Below are 18,814 nucleotides of genomic sequence, written 5' to 3' on the forward strand. Positions count from 1 at the left end.
GGTCCCAAGCCCAGCGCACAACCCGCTCAGCGGGGGTGAAAATATTACTTGGCACGTTTATATAGCGAGCCGCTTGCTCCAAGACAGACGCCCGCTTGCAGCCGCACCTAGAGGTGTACAGACGCTGCCGATGAAATCTCCCCCGGCTAGCCCTTAAACCGATTATGTCAGAGTGGCCTAGCCAGGTTGTCGCCTTCTCACATTAGCTCACCGCTAAACGGGTGTTTAGCGGCTACCCAGAGGATACTTGGCCGCAAGCGACCTAAAAGTATTAATGAGGGTTTTAAAAGGGAGTAGCCCTTAGTTGTATATGTGAAGGCGTTTTCGAGATATCGGCCTAAATGTGGACCAAGGTGACCCAGAACATCTTCTGTCGGGTACCGCTAATTTATTTATATATGTCATACCACGAACAGTATTCCTGCCAAGATTCCAAGGGCTTTTGATTTCGGGCATGGCTAAATGAATTTCTTTTTTCACCCAGATCTTTTTGATATATAGAATTCTATATCTATCTCGATTAGTTTATGCCGTTACGGATTACCGTTATGCGGACAAAGTTAATATACTTTGTGACCAATCTAAGCAAAGGGCTACCTATAAATCAAATTTCAGGCAACTCGAACTCGTTGTACACGGTGTGCAAATTTGATTGAAATCGGTTAAGTAGATTAGGACCCCATCGGGGACAAACAACGTGAAACGAAATTGATATACATTAAGATAGTACACCTGCAGCTCCCCACTCAGCATTTATGTGATTCAATTTTGAATTTCCCCACATATCAATACAATTTGATTACTCTTTCTGACTAAATAATGAGTTATCATACAATTGAACAAAAGAAATAATCAAATATGAATACTTTTGATGATGAAAAACTAAAAAACATTTTTCGATCACTTTTTGGAATCATTTTTAAGGTCCTTTAATGACTAAATTTTAATATTTCATAAAAACCAACAAAAGGAATAATCAAATATGCTTACCTTTGATGATCAAAATCTGAACAAAGTTTTTCAATCACATTTTGGAATCATATTTGAATCAAATGCGTTTACTTTAGGTGATCAAAAATTTATAATCATTTTTCATTCAGCTTTCTGAATCTTTTAAGAATATATTTGTTGACTGAATAATGAATTTTATACTTGTTGAAATTTTACTTTTCATTAAAAATTTTATTTTTTTCACATACACATATTTTTTCAATCATGAAGCTAAGAAAAAATATATAAAAATTGTATTATTTATGCAAAAGATATTCTTCATGACAAAAATAATGTAATGCTGCTCGTGAACGAAGACTTCCTCAACCATTTCTCCCCTTCAGCTTCCCAGAAAATACATAATGATTGGACAATACATAGGTTGTGAGTCGCAGGTGTATATCGGTCAAGTTTGTTTGCGAGTTAGCTGTGGTTCGAATAGCTCACTTTCGCATGCTTTCTTCCCCTGATGAAATAAGATTATTATGTAGTATCCTATTTTGAATGAGATATGAAGAATAAATGCATTATAATGGCATTCAAAAATCTCAACCAAAACGATTGAAATATATGTATTATAATATGATCAGAAAATGACTGTGAAAAGCAGTCAAATATTACTCTAAAACTATTAAAGCTCAATTTTACAATGATATCAAATAAGAATAAAAAGCGTTTCGAAATAGGAATCATAAATGATTATTCAAGAACAATCACATTTATGGTACATTTTTCTCCCGACGATGCGTTAATTTTCGAACAGAAAATGCTTTTAAATTTGAACGTTTTTAATCATCTTGGGTATGATATTTAAATATTTTTTGATTAAAATTTTCAAAAAATGCTGGCTGGGTCTTATTTAATTTATCAGTCTTGTGACGAACGAGAGTTGGCTGAAAACGCGGACTTAGAGAAACAACGTGATATGTGATTACGACTTCTCAACCGCAGAGATTTGTTTGTCTGTATGTGAATGAAGGGAGATGGAAGACTAATATAACCCAAGTTATAGCTTACAGTGACGCTTATGAATAATAGCAACCGACGCGACCCCTATCCTTTAGTTCCGACAACTTGCTTCACAGAGCGCGTGAAAGAGGGAGGAGAGGAGGAGATTGAGCGACGGTAATGGTATTAGCGCATTAAGCGGTGGAAGAGGTTCTCAGAACAGTAGTGAAGGTTCTAAGAATGACAACGGTAGCGCTCACAAGGGAATACTGGTAGCAACGGTCGCTATATCTTACCCAAGAGGGAACGCTTGCAGCTCACGCATCGAGGTACAGTGGTGCTCCAGTGGCTCATACTTGTCGGGAAGGCAGCGAATGGTAGTTTTACCCAAGAGAAGTATTTCGATTATTACATATATAATAACGAATTTTAAGAATCCTTGATTACACCTTCATTACACCTTCTGTCATAGCTCGAATTGCTGAGCTGTCGAATAAAAAACTCAAATATTCAGTATAACAAAAGCATAGTGACGTATCAAAATGCTAATATTAGCCACAATGTGTACTAACTGATGCCGGGGCAGACCTAGAATTTCTTGAGTGTTTTCTTGCGAACTGTACTCACTTCTTAAAACTGCTTTTCTATTTACGATACGAAGTTGAATAAGAACAAGGATATGAATTGTTTAAATGAACATAAGTTTAGTGTATATTTGAATTCATTTTTAGTACATAAACCTTTAATTTCTTACGGTTAGCGAAGAATTTACGGTTGTCTTTTGTTTAATCAATAAAAAAAATAGATTATTGAGATTTATAAGTATAAGAAATGGTGAAAATAAATACTTATAAATAATTAACTTTATGCTTCAAATTGTCCGTTTTGTCTTTTCATTTTACATAAGTACACTGGAATTTATTAAATTACTTTATGTTAATGTACATTTATTTTTAACTTAAAAATGGAATAAATATGAATTAAGTTGACTTTCAAATGCCAAATATATACTTCTAGTTTTAGTTTAGTTTACATATGTATGTATTACAAAAGAAAATATTACTGGTTGGGTTTGCTTTTAGACATCTTGTTTTTCGCGGATCGGACCCCCTTTCGCATTTCACTGTCAAATTTAGAAAAATCCATATCGGGACCATGAACTGCACCTGTTAAATGGAAGTAGAGTTTTAACGTTAAATACATATTTGTGGAAATTTATGCTTACGAAAAACAATCTCATTGAAAAACTTTAGCGATTTGATTGGAAATTTTTGGTGACGACCATCCCAATTAATAAAAGGCAGAGTAGATTCAGCAAATAAGAAGGAAACAATTTTTCTTATTGGAGTAACTCCCACAATAGTGCGTACGTATGCGACCTGAAATTATATTAAATACCTATTTAGCTAGAAGTTGTGATATGAAGAGGTTAACGTTGCGTAATACCAATTCATCTCGAGAGTACTGTGATAAAATTTTGTCTGCAGACTTAATCTCTTCAATCGTTTTGAACGGAAGAATTGTTAAATTTGATGTGTTTGGTAAGACTCTCTTCATCAATTTTTCGATAACCACATCTTGGCTTGCCATCTTTTGTTTGATTGCTAATATCTCTGCTTTTAGTTCCTTTAGAAGTTCAAGCTGCTGAGACAAAATGGTTTTAATGTCTGCTATATCTGTTCTTTGATCATTCATGAACTTAGTTTGCTCCTCGTTGTGAAATTCTACGAAAAGAAGTATTCAATAATTGTGATTTTTGGCGACCTCTTAATTAATTACTTATTTTGTTTAAAGCTGGCTTCAGGTCAAATTGAGTAAAACACAAATGTTTAAGTTGTACTACCAATATATTTCGGCTACTCTTTCGGTAACCGTCTTCAGGGCGTAACTATTGACAAAATCAAAACAAAATAAAATAAAACATTGACAATTGCACATATTAAAAATTATAAAATTGAACAAAATATATGTATATACATTGCATTTATTTACACGTCTGCTCTGTCTGACGTGGAGCTGTGTACTGTCTTGTTGGAAAGTAAATATTTGTAGCTGTGCGCGCAGTTCGCTATATCTGTCTTAAGCCGGAGTCATTGGTACCGTATGTCGTATCGCTGTATCCGTATCCCTAACGCAATCAGCTGTTTATCGTTACGACGGTAAACCAAAACCCAATTGGTTGGCTACGATACGGTTACGACCTTAGCGGCACCAATAATCGATTGCATTGTTTCTCATAAGGTTGGTCGAATCAGCTGTTATAAGGTTACCGATACGGTTACCGATAAAGCACCAATGTCTCCAGCTTTATAATTGAGCCTAATGTTTGTATCTTTGTCGACGATATGTAACATTTCTAGACTGAAACGTTTGCTATAATGTTGTTCTTGCTGGATAATCTTTGTTTCTTCAAAATTTGGTGTATGTGCTCTCATTTTACAGTGCATCATGAGTGCTGTTTTTTGATTCATTACATTATGGCAATGTTTTAAATCCGACTTGTGTTGGGCAAGTCTACTTTTCAATTTTTGTTTGCTTGTTCCTACAGAAACACTATGGCAAGGCTCATTGTTTTTACCTCCTTTGCATGGAATTTCATAAACTACGTTACTTTTTCCCATTTCGGGTATTTTAGATTTTGTTTTGTTGAAAAAGTTTTTCAAGGTATTAATAGGTTTGTGTGCTATTTTAATATTTTCTTTATTGTAATAATCTGACGTCGCGAGTCGTTCAGAGAGTTGAGGTACATAAATAACTAATTTGAATATTACTGGGTTTTCGCATTTTTGCTTTTGGTTTTGATGTTTTGATTTATTTAATAAGCTTTTAGTAGTTTTATAGGGGAAATCGTTATTCCTTAGTAATACAAATATTTCTTTTTCTATTTGGTTGTGGTACATCTCATCTGAACTTTGTAACATCCTTCGAATACAGCCCATTGCTGTATTTCGTATCATCGCCTTTGGGTGTTTAGAAAAAAAGTTGACGATTCGTCCTGATGCCGTCGGTTTATTGTACCACTTTAATTTGAGTACATTTCCATACTTGTTTATCATTGAATCCAGAAAAGGTAATTTTCCGTCTTGTTCTAGTTCTATGGTGAATTGTATACTTTTATTGAAAGAGTTTAGCGCGTTTAAAGTGTTTTGTACCTCCTTTTCACTTACTATTGCAAACAAGTCATCGACATACTTTGTAAGCAATCTTGGTTTGCATCCCAATTTTTCCAATGTGTTTTCCAATTGTTTTTCCATTATTATGTCTGCAATCACTGGCGAAGCAGGTGATCCCATTGGCATGCCTTTTATTTGCGTATATATAGTGTCGTTGTATTTAAAATATCTACTTTCCTGAATACAGAATTTTACTATTTCCATAAATAATTGCTTTGGTATCATTGTGTGTTCTTGTATTATTATCCATTTTTCTAAAATAACGTCAAGTGCTAATTGTATAGGTATACTCGGGAATAGGGAAATAACGTCAAATGATATAAGTTTTTCGTCATCACCTATGTGGGCATTGTTTACTCTTTCTTTAAAATCTAGTGTGTTTCGTATATTATATATGGAGTTCGCTGTTGAATTTTTGAGTATATCCGTAATATATTTACATAATCCGTACGATGGCGATCCGATTGCCGAACATATCGGTCTAAGTGGTAATCCTTCCTTATGTGTTTTGGGTAAGCCCTAAATTCTGGGAGGTAACGACGTATTAGATGTAAGTTTGCTTCTTTCGGCCTTTGTTATAAGTTCCCTTTTAAACAGCTTTTCGACTAGATTATTGTTCCTGGCTTGTAATCGTGATGTGGGATCTTTATTTAGAATTCTATACGTATTTTTGTCATTTAAAATATTTGTCATTTTTTCATTATATTCGTCAATTTCCATTGCCACGGTTTTTTTTACCTTTGTCCGATGTTAAAATTTTTATGTTTTTATTTTTTCTAAGAAAATTTCGTGTTTGCTTCACTGTGTCTGTTATTGTTCTATCTATTGCACTTTGCCGATGTGTTCTCATGTGGGTTTTTATAAGCCACGAGAATTTCGTGCGGGCATCTTCTTGCTGCTCTTTGTTGTTAAGAGTTTGTATCAGCTCCTCTCCATCCGCTATATATTTGAAGAGAGGAAAGCTCTTGTTGTCCACTGGTAGACCAAACTTTGGTCCCTTTGCTAACAATGCTTTTACGTCATTTACGGAAAATTACCATTTCTGGATTCAATGATAAACAAGTATGGAAATGTACTCAAATTAAAGTGGTACAGTAAACCGACGGCATCAGGACGAATCGTCAACTTTTTTTCTAAACACCCAAAGGCGATGATACGAAATACAGCAATGGGCTGTATTCGAAGGATGTTACAAAGTTCAGATGAGATGTACCACAACCAAATAGAAAAAGAAATATTTGTATTACTAAGGAATAACGATTTCCCCGATAAAACTACTAAAAGCTTATTAAATAAATCAAAACATCAAAACCAAAAGCAAAAATCCGAAAACCCAGTAATTTTCAAATTAGTTATTTATGTACCTCAACTCTCTGAACGACTCGCGACGTCAGATTATTACAATAAAAAAATATTAAAATAGCACACAAACCTATTAATACCTTGAAAAACTTTTTCAACAAAACAAAATCTAAAATACCCGAAATGGGAAAAAGTAACGTAGTTTATGAAATTCCATGCAAAGGAGGTAAAAACAATGAGCCTTGCCATAGTGTTTATGTAGGAACAAGCAAACAAAAATTGAAAAGTAGACTTGCCCAACACAAGTCGGATTTAAAACATTGCCATAATGTAATGAATCAAAAAACAGCACTCATGATGCACTGTAAAATGAGAGCACATACACCAAATTTTGAAGAAACAAAGATTATCCAGCAAGAACAACATTATAGCAAACGTTTCAGTCTAGAAATGTTACATATCGTCGACAAAGATACAAACATTAGGCTCAATTATAAAGCTGGAGACATTGGTGCTTTATCGGTAACCGTATCGGTAACCTTATAACAGCTGATTCGACCAACCTTATGAGAAACAATGCAATCGATTATTGGTGCCGCTAAGGTCGTAACCGTATCGTAGCCAACCAATTGGGTTTTGGTTTACCGTCGTAACGATAAACAGCTGATTGCGTTAGGGATACGGATACAGCGATACGACATACGACACCAATGACTCCGGCTTAAGACAGATATAGCGAACTGCGCGCACAGCTACAAATATTTACTTTCCAACAAGACAGTACACAGCTCCACGTCAGACAGAGCAGACGTGTAAATAAATGCAATGTATGTACATATATTATGTTCAATTTTATAATTTTTAATATGTGCAATTGTCAATGTTTTATTTTATTTTGTTTTGATTTTGTCAATAGTTACGCCCTGAAGACGGTTACCGGAAGATTAGCCGAAATATATTGGTAGTAAAACTTAAACATTTGTGTTTTACTCAATTTGACCTGAAGCCAGCTTTAAACAAAATAAGTAGTATTCAATTTTAGAAAAAAAATCAAGTACTGAAAATAAATCGTAATTACTTAATTTCAACGAAGGTATACTTACCAATTTTTGGGCATTTTGCTTGCAACTGGCTGTTCTCCCTAAATTGCCGAGCATTTCTTTTTGCGCTGCCTTCGTTAAAAACCGTCTCTTCATGCCCTTCATTCTTCAAGCGGTCACCCTGTTTTAATAATAATGTAAAACTGATACAAAAACTGCTCTCTCCTATTGGCAAAAACATACATTTGCTGATTAAGTTTGTAATTGGAAATATTTCTTCATTATCACTGAGATTGCTAACATATGCAATCCCTAACGACGACATTGAATCCACAGGTTCAGTGAAAAAACTACTTTTATTAAGAAAAACCTTTCTACAATATATTCTGATCTTTGAAAAAACCATTAATTTTTGCAGGCACAAATGGTTTAAAGTAGCAATAACAATCGGGTGCGTCGATACTCAAAAAGAATTCGTTGAACTTGTAATTTGTATATAAAGGTGAATTTGAGTATGGAAACCTATGAGTAACTATATTTTTACCCATGCCGATTTTATTTTTAGTTGACACTTCGTTTCGTTCATTGATTCTATTACAAATCTGTTGTAATATAGAGTTAGGCTTCCGGCAATCTTTTTTTAATACTTGAAGATAATTTTCATACCTATAGGCTGAAAAAGAATTTACATTTCCAAATAGCTGCACACAACTTCCAATATGAAGCAGATTATGCACATTATAGCTTACTTTGTTTTCGCAATAAATATATTGAAAATTATGAACAAATACTTCTAACATACTTTGCACACAGTCTAAATTAGCTTGACAGTTAGTAGATGAAATAAGCCTGTAAGAAGCAATGAGTAGAAGGAAATGTGTGTACAACGTTTCCGATAGAAAGTTTTTAAACAGAACAGGACCCACATATAAAACAATCAGCCTGAACTCTGTAGCCTTCCATCGGCATAAGTCATTGAAAGATCAAGGCATACTTTGGAACTCCTTTGGAATACAGTTTCTTAAAGATACGAAAAGTTTATCCATATCGTCTTTTTTTTTTTTTGAAATCTTTTCACTGCATAGTTCTTTATTCCATATTAAAAGCAGCATTTTTTTAACAACTCCCAGGTCAATTTGATGCATTACGTCTAAAGGGAACTGACTTATCATGTTAACATTTAACTTTTCTAGAATATGTTCATTGTTTATAAACATTTTTAGATGGAATTTTTTGTCCTTTCTCGTCTTGAAGTCATCGTCGGTTCTCAAGGGCCCAACTGTTACGCTATATGTCAAGCGTTTCTTTTTTTTCCCAGAACAATTAGAACATTCACTTTTTTGCATAGCCTGTTGTGTGCACTTGGAGCATCCAGTGGCAGAAGTATGACCTACAGTTCCGCTAACGAAAGCACGAGCGGGAGCATCGCATATAATTGCTCGTAGTCTAATAAAAACTGTAGAAGATCCCAGCTGAATACCTCTTTCCTTTAAAATCAAAAAATCCTACACAAAATCAAATAGGAAATCGTTAATATCTTCGGGTTGTTTTTGCCCCATGTAGCATCCAATTAGAAATGGAGACATATTGGTATGGTTTGCTACTGATCCAAGAATTGCCCATAATGAACTTGAGGAAATTATATATAGGGGAAGACCATCGATACCAATCCAACTCTAAACTGTTTTGATCTAGAGGGACTTTCAACTGCAAACATTTTTTAATGCCCTCCTCTATCCCATAATGAAAATATTCCCCAGGTTTTACTACACGCGTCTGAATAGATTGTTTTACAAAAAGACCACTTGTTGAATTAGGGACATTAAGACAAGATTTGTTTAACAAATGAAGCATATCTTCTGCAGCGACTCGTCTTATTTTATGGTTCACCATCCATTCCTTAAATCCCGTGACAATATTGAATGGCGGTTCCATAACAAGCATCTCAAATTCTGCATTTTCCGGAACAATAATTTCACTGGCATCGGAATTTTCTTTATCTTTGCATAATTTAGGGCTATTTGTTGAATCTTTTGAGGCGTCCTCATCTACGGTTTTGATACTATTCAATTCTTTGGCTACAAGTCGCTTGAAATGCCTTTTGCTATAGCCCAAAAACGCATAACTCATTTTACCTGTCTGATACAACTAGTTCTCTGCAAAATGAAAATTTCATTATACGTGGTGCAATGAGATTTATTCCAAGCGGCACTTATAGAATGCACTTTGCTCACCTAGAAAAGGCCAAACTACGACGCAATGTGTGATTTTTGATGCAAGGTGTCCTCTGCAAAATGAATATTCAATACAAGAATTAAAATGCAAATTTGATCTATAGCAAAACGGATTCAACTGAAATTCAGTCTACTCACCTCCAAAAAGATAAAAATATGATGAAAACCAAGCCAGCAAGAGTTTGTATTATTCTGGAAAGCTCCCACTTCTATATTTTTATATATACCAATCTGATTTTTAAGTTTTTGGCAAATTTCCAATTTAGTTTATATTTTCATAAACACCGCACATATTTTATTACAATACTTAGATTTATTTATCTATTTTTATTAATAAATGAAATCGCGACAAACACGCACGTGCAAAAAACTCGAATCTTCGACTGCTGAACTCGAAATGAAAATAAAACAAAATGGCAGAAACATATAAGCGAATTAGCGCTTGCTGATTTTCTGCATGTTAGGTAGCGAATACGGAGCACTTTGCTAAATGCCTATCTTTCAGCGTGTTTGGAAGTGAAAAGGTAGCGCATCAAAAATGAAGTTTAGAGAAGCGCATGAATAAATTCTGCTGGGTTAGAAAGCTATTGAACAGACCCAGTTAGTTCAGTTAAGTTCAAGTGCAAACACTTCCTCATGTCTCCATTTACCTAGAAATCGAATATGAAGTGTCTTTGCAAACTTGCCCGCTCATAGATGGAAACCAAACTAGGTTCCTTAACAATCTCAATCTTCTCCCTAGATCCATTGACCGAGACATTAACGGGACACTGTCTGATGGGCGTACACGGTGAATGCATGGGAATCCCGATATGGCTTCTGTCGAAGCGGTGAGGTCGAGGAGAAGTATCCTCTATAACCTGATACGCACGCCTACTTGGAGATCAATAGTGCACGCACGCACTCATACATCTATATTACAGCAAGTAGTCCAACAAAGATACAATACCAAATAATCCGTTTAGCACTTATTTTAATTCCATTTGAAACGAGTTAATCACTGCAGACATGCAAAAATCCCTTTCATAATGCTAAAATCCTACGGCAAGTAGGAAGGAGGGTATGTTAGCTGAATGTAGAGCATACACAATTCCACTTGGGCAACGTGCAGACTAGCAATGATAATCTCAAATATTGCAAGTTTGTAGCAGAGAAGTGCCTGCACGCAGCTTTTTCGCTACTTACCTCCACATCCTGCTTCCTACACCATGCCCAAATATGTATGACTCTATGTATGCGTGAGTCTGAGCTCAATTGTGTGAGGATAATGAATAAAACGAACACAAAGGCTAAAGTGCAAATGTTTCGATAGCAAAACTTAATATCAAGGCGGGTCGGAAACAACAAATGGCAATTTAATAAGTGGCTTTCTTTGAATTCAGTAAAAGTAAATATACCAAACCCAATTAGATATTTGTAATTATTTGAAAGCAGCGAGACTTGCGCATTTACTTTTGCCGCTATTTATCAAAAGCATTCTCTACTTTTTGTCACCTAAATTAAATTGTTCAAGTAACTAAATGCACCTACACAGCACTAAAACAATTACAAGCTGTCATTTGAGAGAAAGAATCCATATTTTGATACCAAGTAGCGCATTAAGCGAATTTTAGTTTGATAAAAAGAAATGGAAATAAGCTCAGACTTCATTCACCCTTACAGCTCCAATAGAGCAATCGTAAGCCACCGAACTCTGCGCTATCCTAGCTGTTATCTTCGTCTTTTATTGAACCTGAGTTGGTTTGTACTTTAGAAACCGGCTTCCCGCATTGTCTTTCAAGATACGTAGGAAATGTAGTGCTGCGAACATGTCGTTCGGATGGAAGAGTTAAAAGGACTTTGATGTTCATCATCACCGCGCTATCAGATTTGGTAGATGACACTCTATTTTGGTTTTCTTGAATGCGTATATTACTCCTGCTATAGCATCTTTTGTACAGTGCCCTCACTGGAAACCATTATTTCGGTGTGGAAGTATTTGTCTCTCCTTGGAAAGAGAGGTAGCCGTGCTGTATTGCACTTAAAGAGAAAAACTCTTTCTTCAAAACATTTTTTGAACCTGCTAAACCTCAGATTAGCCTAACTTCCTATTGTAATATCCTATCAGGTCCTGGCCTCTTTCTGGGTTTCATGCAATGCAAAGCTGTTTCAGAGTACTGCTCATGTGCGGGTTTTCTTGAATGACTTTCTCTTCCTTTTAGATTGGTTTAATGCGAAGCAGGTCGATCAATCATTCAGATCAACAACCATTCTCATATCGTTCTCGCCCACCACAAGGATTGGCGGACGTAATTTCTATCTAACCATACTGATTCCATGTCGTCTTGCCGCGCGTTGTTAAAATTAATTTCATTGTGACTTTAAAGACTTTCTTCGCTCGGTTGAATGTCTCCATCTTCGCCAGGGCCTCAGTTCAGGAAACCGAGGTTGTTAATCTTATAATCCTGTGAAATATTTTTCGTAGCTTCATTATTTCGCTGTGACACCACTTAATGTGCTTCGTAGGTCTCTACATTCCTCTGGGTGGCATAGATACATGGCAAATGACTTCAGTTGTATCGTCCAACGCCCTGGTACTGTCGATAATCCCTTGCACATCTGCCAGTATCGTTGCGTGAAACATAATAGCAGCAAACTTAGACGATTCCAATGTAGTTTTTTGTATGGAGTGTTCGATATGTCTCTGACCGGATAATGTGTTGGTATGTTGTGTTAGTTTTATTTTGATATTTTATGTCATGTTGTGTTATGTAACATTGCGTAATGCTTGTGATGTTATATTATGTATTTTCTTATTCCTGTTATGTTTTCTTATTGCTGTTATGTTATAATATGTAATATGCCGTTATGCTATGTTAAGTTACGTTATGTTATACTATGCTATGTTATGTAACGCTATTTTTTGTTATATTATGTTTATGTTATATTATGACTGGAACAATTATGTTATTATTTTATGTTTCAATATGTTATAATACACTATGCTTTGTTTCGTTATGTTATTTAATTGTTTAAATTTTCAAATAATGCCCTTCTGCTGGGTATTTAATATCCGGTGCTTCCCCAACAAAACCTTTACATTTTTTTACTTTTTCTTTTACTTCATTCAAATAGCATTAACAAGTCTGCCAGACATTACAATCCGATACTTACACTTCGTCTCGCATTCAAATTAACTATCTCCTCCAATATTTTTTGAGTCGCCGCCAGACAAGTGATAAAAGTATGAGGAAGCCGTATACTACACAGTTCTATGTGCATGCAGTGGCCTATACTGATCAGCGTGCATTGTCCAGTAAAATGTCTGAATGAATGGATTTTAGAAACTCGTTGATTGCCATTTGCGGAAAGTGTTATACTGCACGATATTTTTTTTTGTCTAGTCGGCTGATAGTCTAGCTCGTTTCGTAGGTTCCTACCGACAAACAAAAATAGTAGACAAAACAACAACAAAAAAACTACAACACTAACATTTTAATAGCGATTACGTTATGGGCACTTATGTCAGTTAAACGGCCTCAGATTAAATTGTTGTTGCTTGCGGCAGTTTCAATATGATCCGCGTGTTTGTGTTTCAGTGCTTTTCTTTATGTTGTTTTAATGTGTTTTGTGGTGTTTCTAATGCGCGACGGCATCAAGTTTCACTACAATTTCAATTACACAATAAAACAAGTAAGGAAGGCTAAGTTCTGGTGTAACCGAACATTACATACTCAGTTGAGAGATATGTAGACAAAATAAGGGAAAATCACCATGAGGAAATTGAACCTAGGGTAACCCTGGAATGTGTTTGTATGACATGTGTATCGAATGGAAGGTATTAAAGAGTATTTTAAGAGGGAGTGGGCCATAGTTCTATAGGTGGACGCCATTGAGGGATATCACCATAAAGGTGGACCAGGGCTGACACTAGAATTTGTTTGTACGATATGGGTATCAAACGAAAGGTGTTAAAGAGTATTGTAAAAGGGCGTGGGCTTAGTTCTATAGGTGGGCGCCTTTTCGAGATATCGGCATAAAGGTGGACCAGGGGTGACTCTAGAATTTGTTTGTACGATATGGGTATCAAAAGAAAGGTGTTAATGAGTATTTTAAAAGGTTGTGGACCTTAGTTCTATATATATAGAGATATCGCCATAAAGGTGGACGAGGGGTGACTCTAGAATTTGTTTGTACGATATGGGTATCAAACGAAATGTGTTAAAGAGTATTGTAAAAGGGCGTGGGCTTAGTTCTATAGGTGGGCGCCTTTTCGAGATATCGACATAAAGGTGGACCAGGGGTGACTCTAGAATTTGTTTGTACGATATGGGTATCAAATGAAAGGTTTTAATGAGTATTTTAAAAGGGTGTGGACCTTAGTTCTATAGGTGGGCGCCTTTTCGAGATATCGGCATAAAGGTGGACCAGGGCTGACACTAGAATTTGTTTGTACGATATGGGTATCAAACGAAAGGTGTTAAAGAGTATTGTAAAAGGGCGTGGGCTTAGTTCTATAGGTGGGCGCCTTTTCGAGATATCGGCATAAAGGTGGACCAGGGGTGACTCTAGAATTTGTTTGTACGATATGGGTATCAAATGAAAGGTTTTAATGAGTATTTTAAAAGGGTGTGGACCTTAGTTCTATAGGTGGGCGCCTTTTCGAGATATCGGCATAAAGGTGGACCAGGGCTGACACTAGAATTTGTTTGTACGATATGGGTATCAAACGAAAGGTGTTAAAGAGTATTGTAAAAGGGCGTGGGCTTAGTTCTATAGGTGGGCGCCTTTTCGAGATATCGGCATAAAGGTGGACCAGGGGTGACTCTATAATTTGTTTGTACGATATGGGTATCAAATGAAAGGTTTTAATGAGTATTTTAAAAGGGTGTGGACCTTAGTTCTATAGGTGGACGCCTTTTCGAGATATCGCCGTAAAGGTGGATCAGGGGTGACTCTAGAATTGGTTTGTACGATATGGGTATCAAATGAAAGGTGTTAATGAGTATTTTAAAAGGGCGTGGACCTTAGTTCTATAGGTGACGCCTTTTCGAGATATCGCCATAAAGGTGGACCAGGGGTGACTCTATAATTTGTTTGTACGATATGGGTATCAAATGAAAGGTGTTAATGAGTATTCTAAAAGGGCATGGACCTTAGTTCTATAGGTGGACGCCTTTTCGTGATATCGCCATAAAGGTGGACCAGGGGTGACTGTAGAATTTGTTTGTACGATATGGGTATCAAATGAAAGGTGTTAATGAGTATTTTAAAAGGGAATGGGCCTTAGATCTATAGGTGGACACCTTTTCGAGATATCGGCATAAAGGTGGACCAGGGGTAACTCTAGAATGCGTTTGTACGATATGGGTATCAAATGAAAGGTGTTAATGAGTATTTTAAAAGGGTGTGAACCTTAGTTCTATAGGTGGACGCCTTTTCGAGATATCGCCGTAAAGGTGGATCAGGGGTGACTCTAGAATTGGTTTGTACGATATGGGTATCAAATGAAAGGTGTTAATGAGTATTCTAAAAGGGCATGGACCTTAGTTCTATAGGTGGACGCCTTTTCGTGATATCGCCATAAAGGTGGACCAGGGGTGACTGTAGAATTTGTTTGTACGATATGGGTATCAAATGAAAGGTGTTAATGAGTATTTTAAAAGCGAATGGCCCTTAGATCTATAGGTGGACACCTTTTCGAGATATCGGCATAAAGGTGGACGAGGGGTGACTCTAGAATGCGTTTGTACGATATGGGTATCAAATGAAAGGTGTTAATGAGTATTTTAAAAGGGCGTGGACCTTAGTTCTATATATATAGAGATATCGCCATAAAGGTGGACGAGGGGTGACTCTAGAATTTGTTTGTACGATATGGGTATCAAATGAAAGGTGTTAATGAGTATTTTAAAAGGGTGTGGACCTTAGTTCTATAGGTGGACGCCTTTTCGAGATATCGCCATAAAGGTGGACCAGGGGTGACTCTAGAATTGGTTTGTACGATATGGGTATCAAGTGAAAGGTGTTAATGAGTATTTTAAAAGGGCGTGGACCTTAGTTCTATAGGTGGACGCCTTTTCCAGAAATCGCCATAAAGGTGGACCAGGGGTGACTCTATAATTGGTTTGTACGATATGGGTATGAAATGAAAGGTGCTAATGAGTATTTTAAAAGGGCATGGACCTTAGTTTTATAGGTGGACGCCTTTTCGTGATATCGCCATAAAGGTGGACCAGGGGTGACTCTAGAATTTGTTTGTACGATATGGGTATCAAATGAAAGGTGTTAAAAAGTATTTTAAAAGGGCGTAGGCTTAGTTCTATAGGTGGACGCCTTTTCGAGATATCGCCATAAAGGTGGACCAGGGGTGACTCTAGAATTTGTTTGTACGATATGGGTATCAAATGAAAGGTGTTAGTGACTGTTTTAAACGGGAGTGGGCCTCAGTTCTATAGGTGGACGCCTTTTCGGGATACCGTTATAAAGGTGGACCAGGGTTGACTCTAGAATGCGTTTGTACGATTTGGGTATCAAATGAAAGGTGTTAATGAGTAGTTTAAAAGGGCGTGGGCCTTAGTTCTATAGGTGGACAGCTTTTCGAGATATCGCCATAAAGGTGGACCAGGGGTGACTCTAGAATTTGTTTGTACGATATGGGTATCAAATGAAAGGTGTTAATGAGTAGTTTAAAAGGGCGTGGGCCTTAGTTCTATAGGTGGACGCCTTTCCAAGATATCGCCATAAAGGTAAACCAGGGGTGACTCTAGAATTTGTTTGTACGATATGGGTATCAAATGAAAGGTGTTAATAAATATTTTTAAAAGGGAGTGGGCCTTAGTTCTATATGTGGACGGCTTTCCGAGATATCGCCATAAAGGTAAACCAGGGGTGACTCTAGAATTTGTTTGTACGATATGGGTATCAAATGAAAGGTGTTAATAAATATTTTTAAAAGGGAGTGGGTCTTAGTTCTATAGGTGGAGGCCTTTTCGGGATATCGTTATAAAGGTGGACCAGGGTTGACTCTAGAATGCGTTTGTACGATATGGGTATCAAATGAAAGGTGTTAAAGAGTATTTTAAAAGGGCGTGGGCCATACTTCTATAGGTGGACGCCATTGAGGGATATCACCATAAAGGTGGACCAGGGCTGACACTAGAATTTGTTTGTACGATATGGGTATCAAATGAAAGGTGTTAAAAAGTATTTTAAAAGGGCGTGGGCTTAGTTCTATAGGTGGACGCCTTTTCGAGATATCGCCATAAAGGTGGACCAGGGGTGACTCTAGAATTTGTTTGTACGATATGGGTATCAAATGAAAGGTGTTAATGAGTAGTTTAAAAAGGTGTGGACTTAGTTTTATAGGTGGACGCCTTTTCGAGATATCGCCATAAAGGTGGACCAGGGGTGACTCTAGAATGAGTTTGTTCAATATGGGTATCAAATGAAAGGTGTTAATGAGTATTTTAAAAGGGGTGGGCCTTAGTTCTATAGGTGGACGCCTTTTCGAGATATCGCCATAAATGCGTTTGTACAATATGGGTATCAAACGAAAGGTGTTAGTGAGTATTTTAAATGGGAGTGGGCCTCAGTTCTATAGGTGGACGCCTTTTCGGGATATCGTTATAAAGGTGGACCAGGGGTGACTCTAGAATTTGTTTGTACGATATGGGTATCAAATGAAAGGTGTTAACGAGTATTTTAAAAGGGAGTGGGCCTTAGTTCTATAGGTGGAGGCCTTTTCGAGATATCGCCATAAAGGTGGACCAGGGGGACTCTATAATGTGTTTGTACGATATGGGTATCAAATTAAAGGTTAGTGAGGGTTTTAAAAGGGAGTGGTGGTAGTTGTATATGTGAAGGCGTTTTCGAGATATCGACCAAAATGAAGACCAGGGTGACCCAGAAAATCACCTGTTGGGTACCGCTAAATTATTTATATATGTAATACCTCGAACAGTATTCCAGCCAAGATTCCAAGGGCTTTTAATTTCGCCTTGCAGAACTTTTTCATTTTCTTCTACTTAATATGGTAGGTGTCACAACCATTTTACAAAGTTTTTTCTAAAGTTATATTTCGCGTCAATAAACCAATCCAATTACCATGTTTCATCCTTTTTTCGTTTTTGGTATAGAATTATGGCATTTTTTTCATTTTTCGTAATTTTCGATATCGAAAAAGTGGACGTGGTCATAGTCGGATTTCGTTCATTTTTTATACCAAGATAAAGTGAGTTCAGATAAGTACGTGAACTAAGTTTTGTATTTGTATTTTATTGTATTTATTTAAAATCAATTTTTTACAATTCGTTTACAATGGAAACAGTTCCCGCGAAGCTTGGCGCTTATCTGCGGTTATTCAGATATAACAACAAAAAATCTTAAAATTAATACATTGAGTCTTAAGGCTAAATTCACAAATTATATAGATATGTCTAGACATTAGTTAAAGGAAGAATATATAAGAGTTGGTAGTGTAGGAAGAAGGGAAAGAGTGGGAAGAAGGATACAGAATTTATGTATGTGCTTGGACAATCATTATATTATGCTCTTAATAAACTTTACCAAAACTGACTTCCTGGCAGGAGTATTAGGCAAGTTAGTGAGATTGACCGGAAGGTTATTTAAAATTTTAGGGAATTGTACGGTAAGAGTTCTTTTTGTGTAGTTGTTCGAGAATTTTGGGATTCTCAACCTGTTTTCGTTACGCTTACGGGTACCAATGTGATGATCAATGGGTATTCGCCACTTACCTTCGTCGTAAAATTAATTTAGAACTGTAACTGTATATATAGATTTTACATTTAGTATACCGAGCTCTTTGTTGAGGGATATTGTCGAATCAGGTATCTTTTTCTTTCTGCCTAGAATTTTAAGGATCTGGTTCTGACTATCCTGTAAATAGTTGCAATATGTGGATGAACCCCACGCGGTAATTCCATGTCTCAAGTACGACTCTGACAGTGCCAAATAGGCTTGTTTTAATACATCGTACGAGCTGCAAAAACTAAGATGTTTCAGAAAGTATGATGTCGACCTAAGCTTTTTTTGCAGATGGTTGATATGCGTACTCCATTTGAAGTGGTCGTCCAGATGCACACCCAGATATTTGTATGTGTTCACTTTTTCAAGAACCTCGGCACAA

General features: G+C 36.5%; 1 protein-coding gene across 1 annotated transcript in view; it reads right to left on the reverse strand.

Moving 5' to 3' along the window:
- Window positions 1-2,815: 2,815 nt before the first annotated feature.
- The window catches only part of LOC137235806 (uncharacterized), a 143,722-nt gene continuing 127,723 nt past the window's right edge, over window positions 2,816-18,814 (reverse strand). The window contains exons 2-5 of the mRNA XM_067758637.1: window positions 7,517-7,634; window positions 3,385-3,662; window positions 3,164-3,317; window positions 2,816-3,104 (exon numbers count right to left, since the gene is read on the reverse strand). Of these exons, the coding sequence (XP_067614738.1) occupies window positions 2,998-3,104; window positions 3,164-3,317; window positions 3,385-3,633 (510 nt within the window). The 5' untranslated portion in view covers window positions 3,634-3,662; window positions 7,517-7,634 and the 3' untranslated portion in view covers window positions 2,816-2,997. The remainder of the gene's footprint in view (window positions 3,105-3,163; window positions 3,318-3,384; window positions 3,663-7,516; window positions 7,635-18,814) is intronic.

The sequence above is a fragment of the Eurosta solidaginis genome, unplaced genomic scaffold, assembly GCF_040869045.1.
Source record: "Eurosta solidaginis isolate ZX-2024a unplaced genomic scaffold, ASM4086904v1 ctg00001085.1, whole genome shotgun sequence".
Taxonomy (NCBI): domain Eukaryota; kingdom Metazoa; phylum Arthropoda; class Insecta; order Diptera; family Tephritidae; genus Eurosta; species Eurosta solidaginis.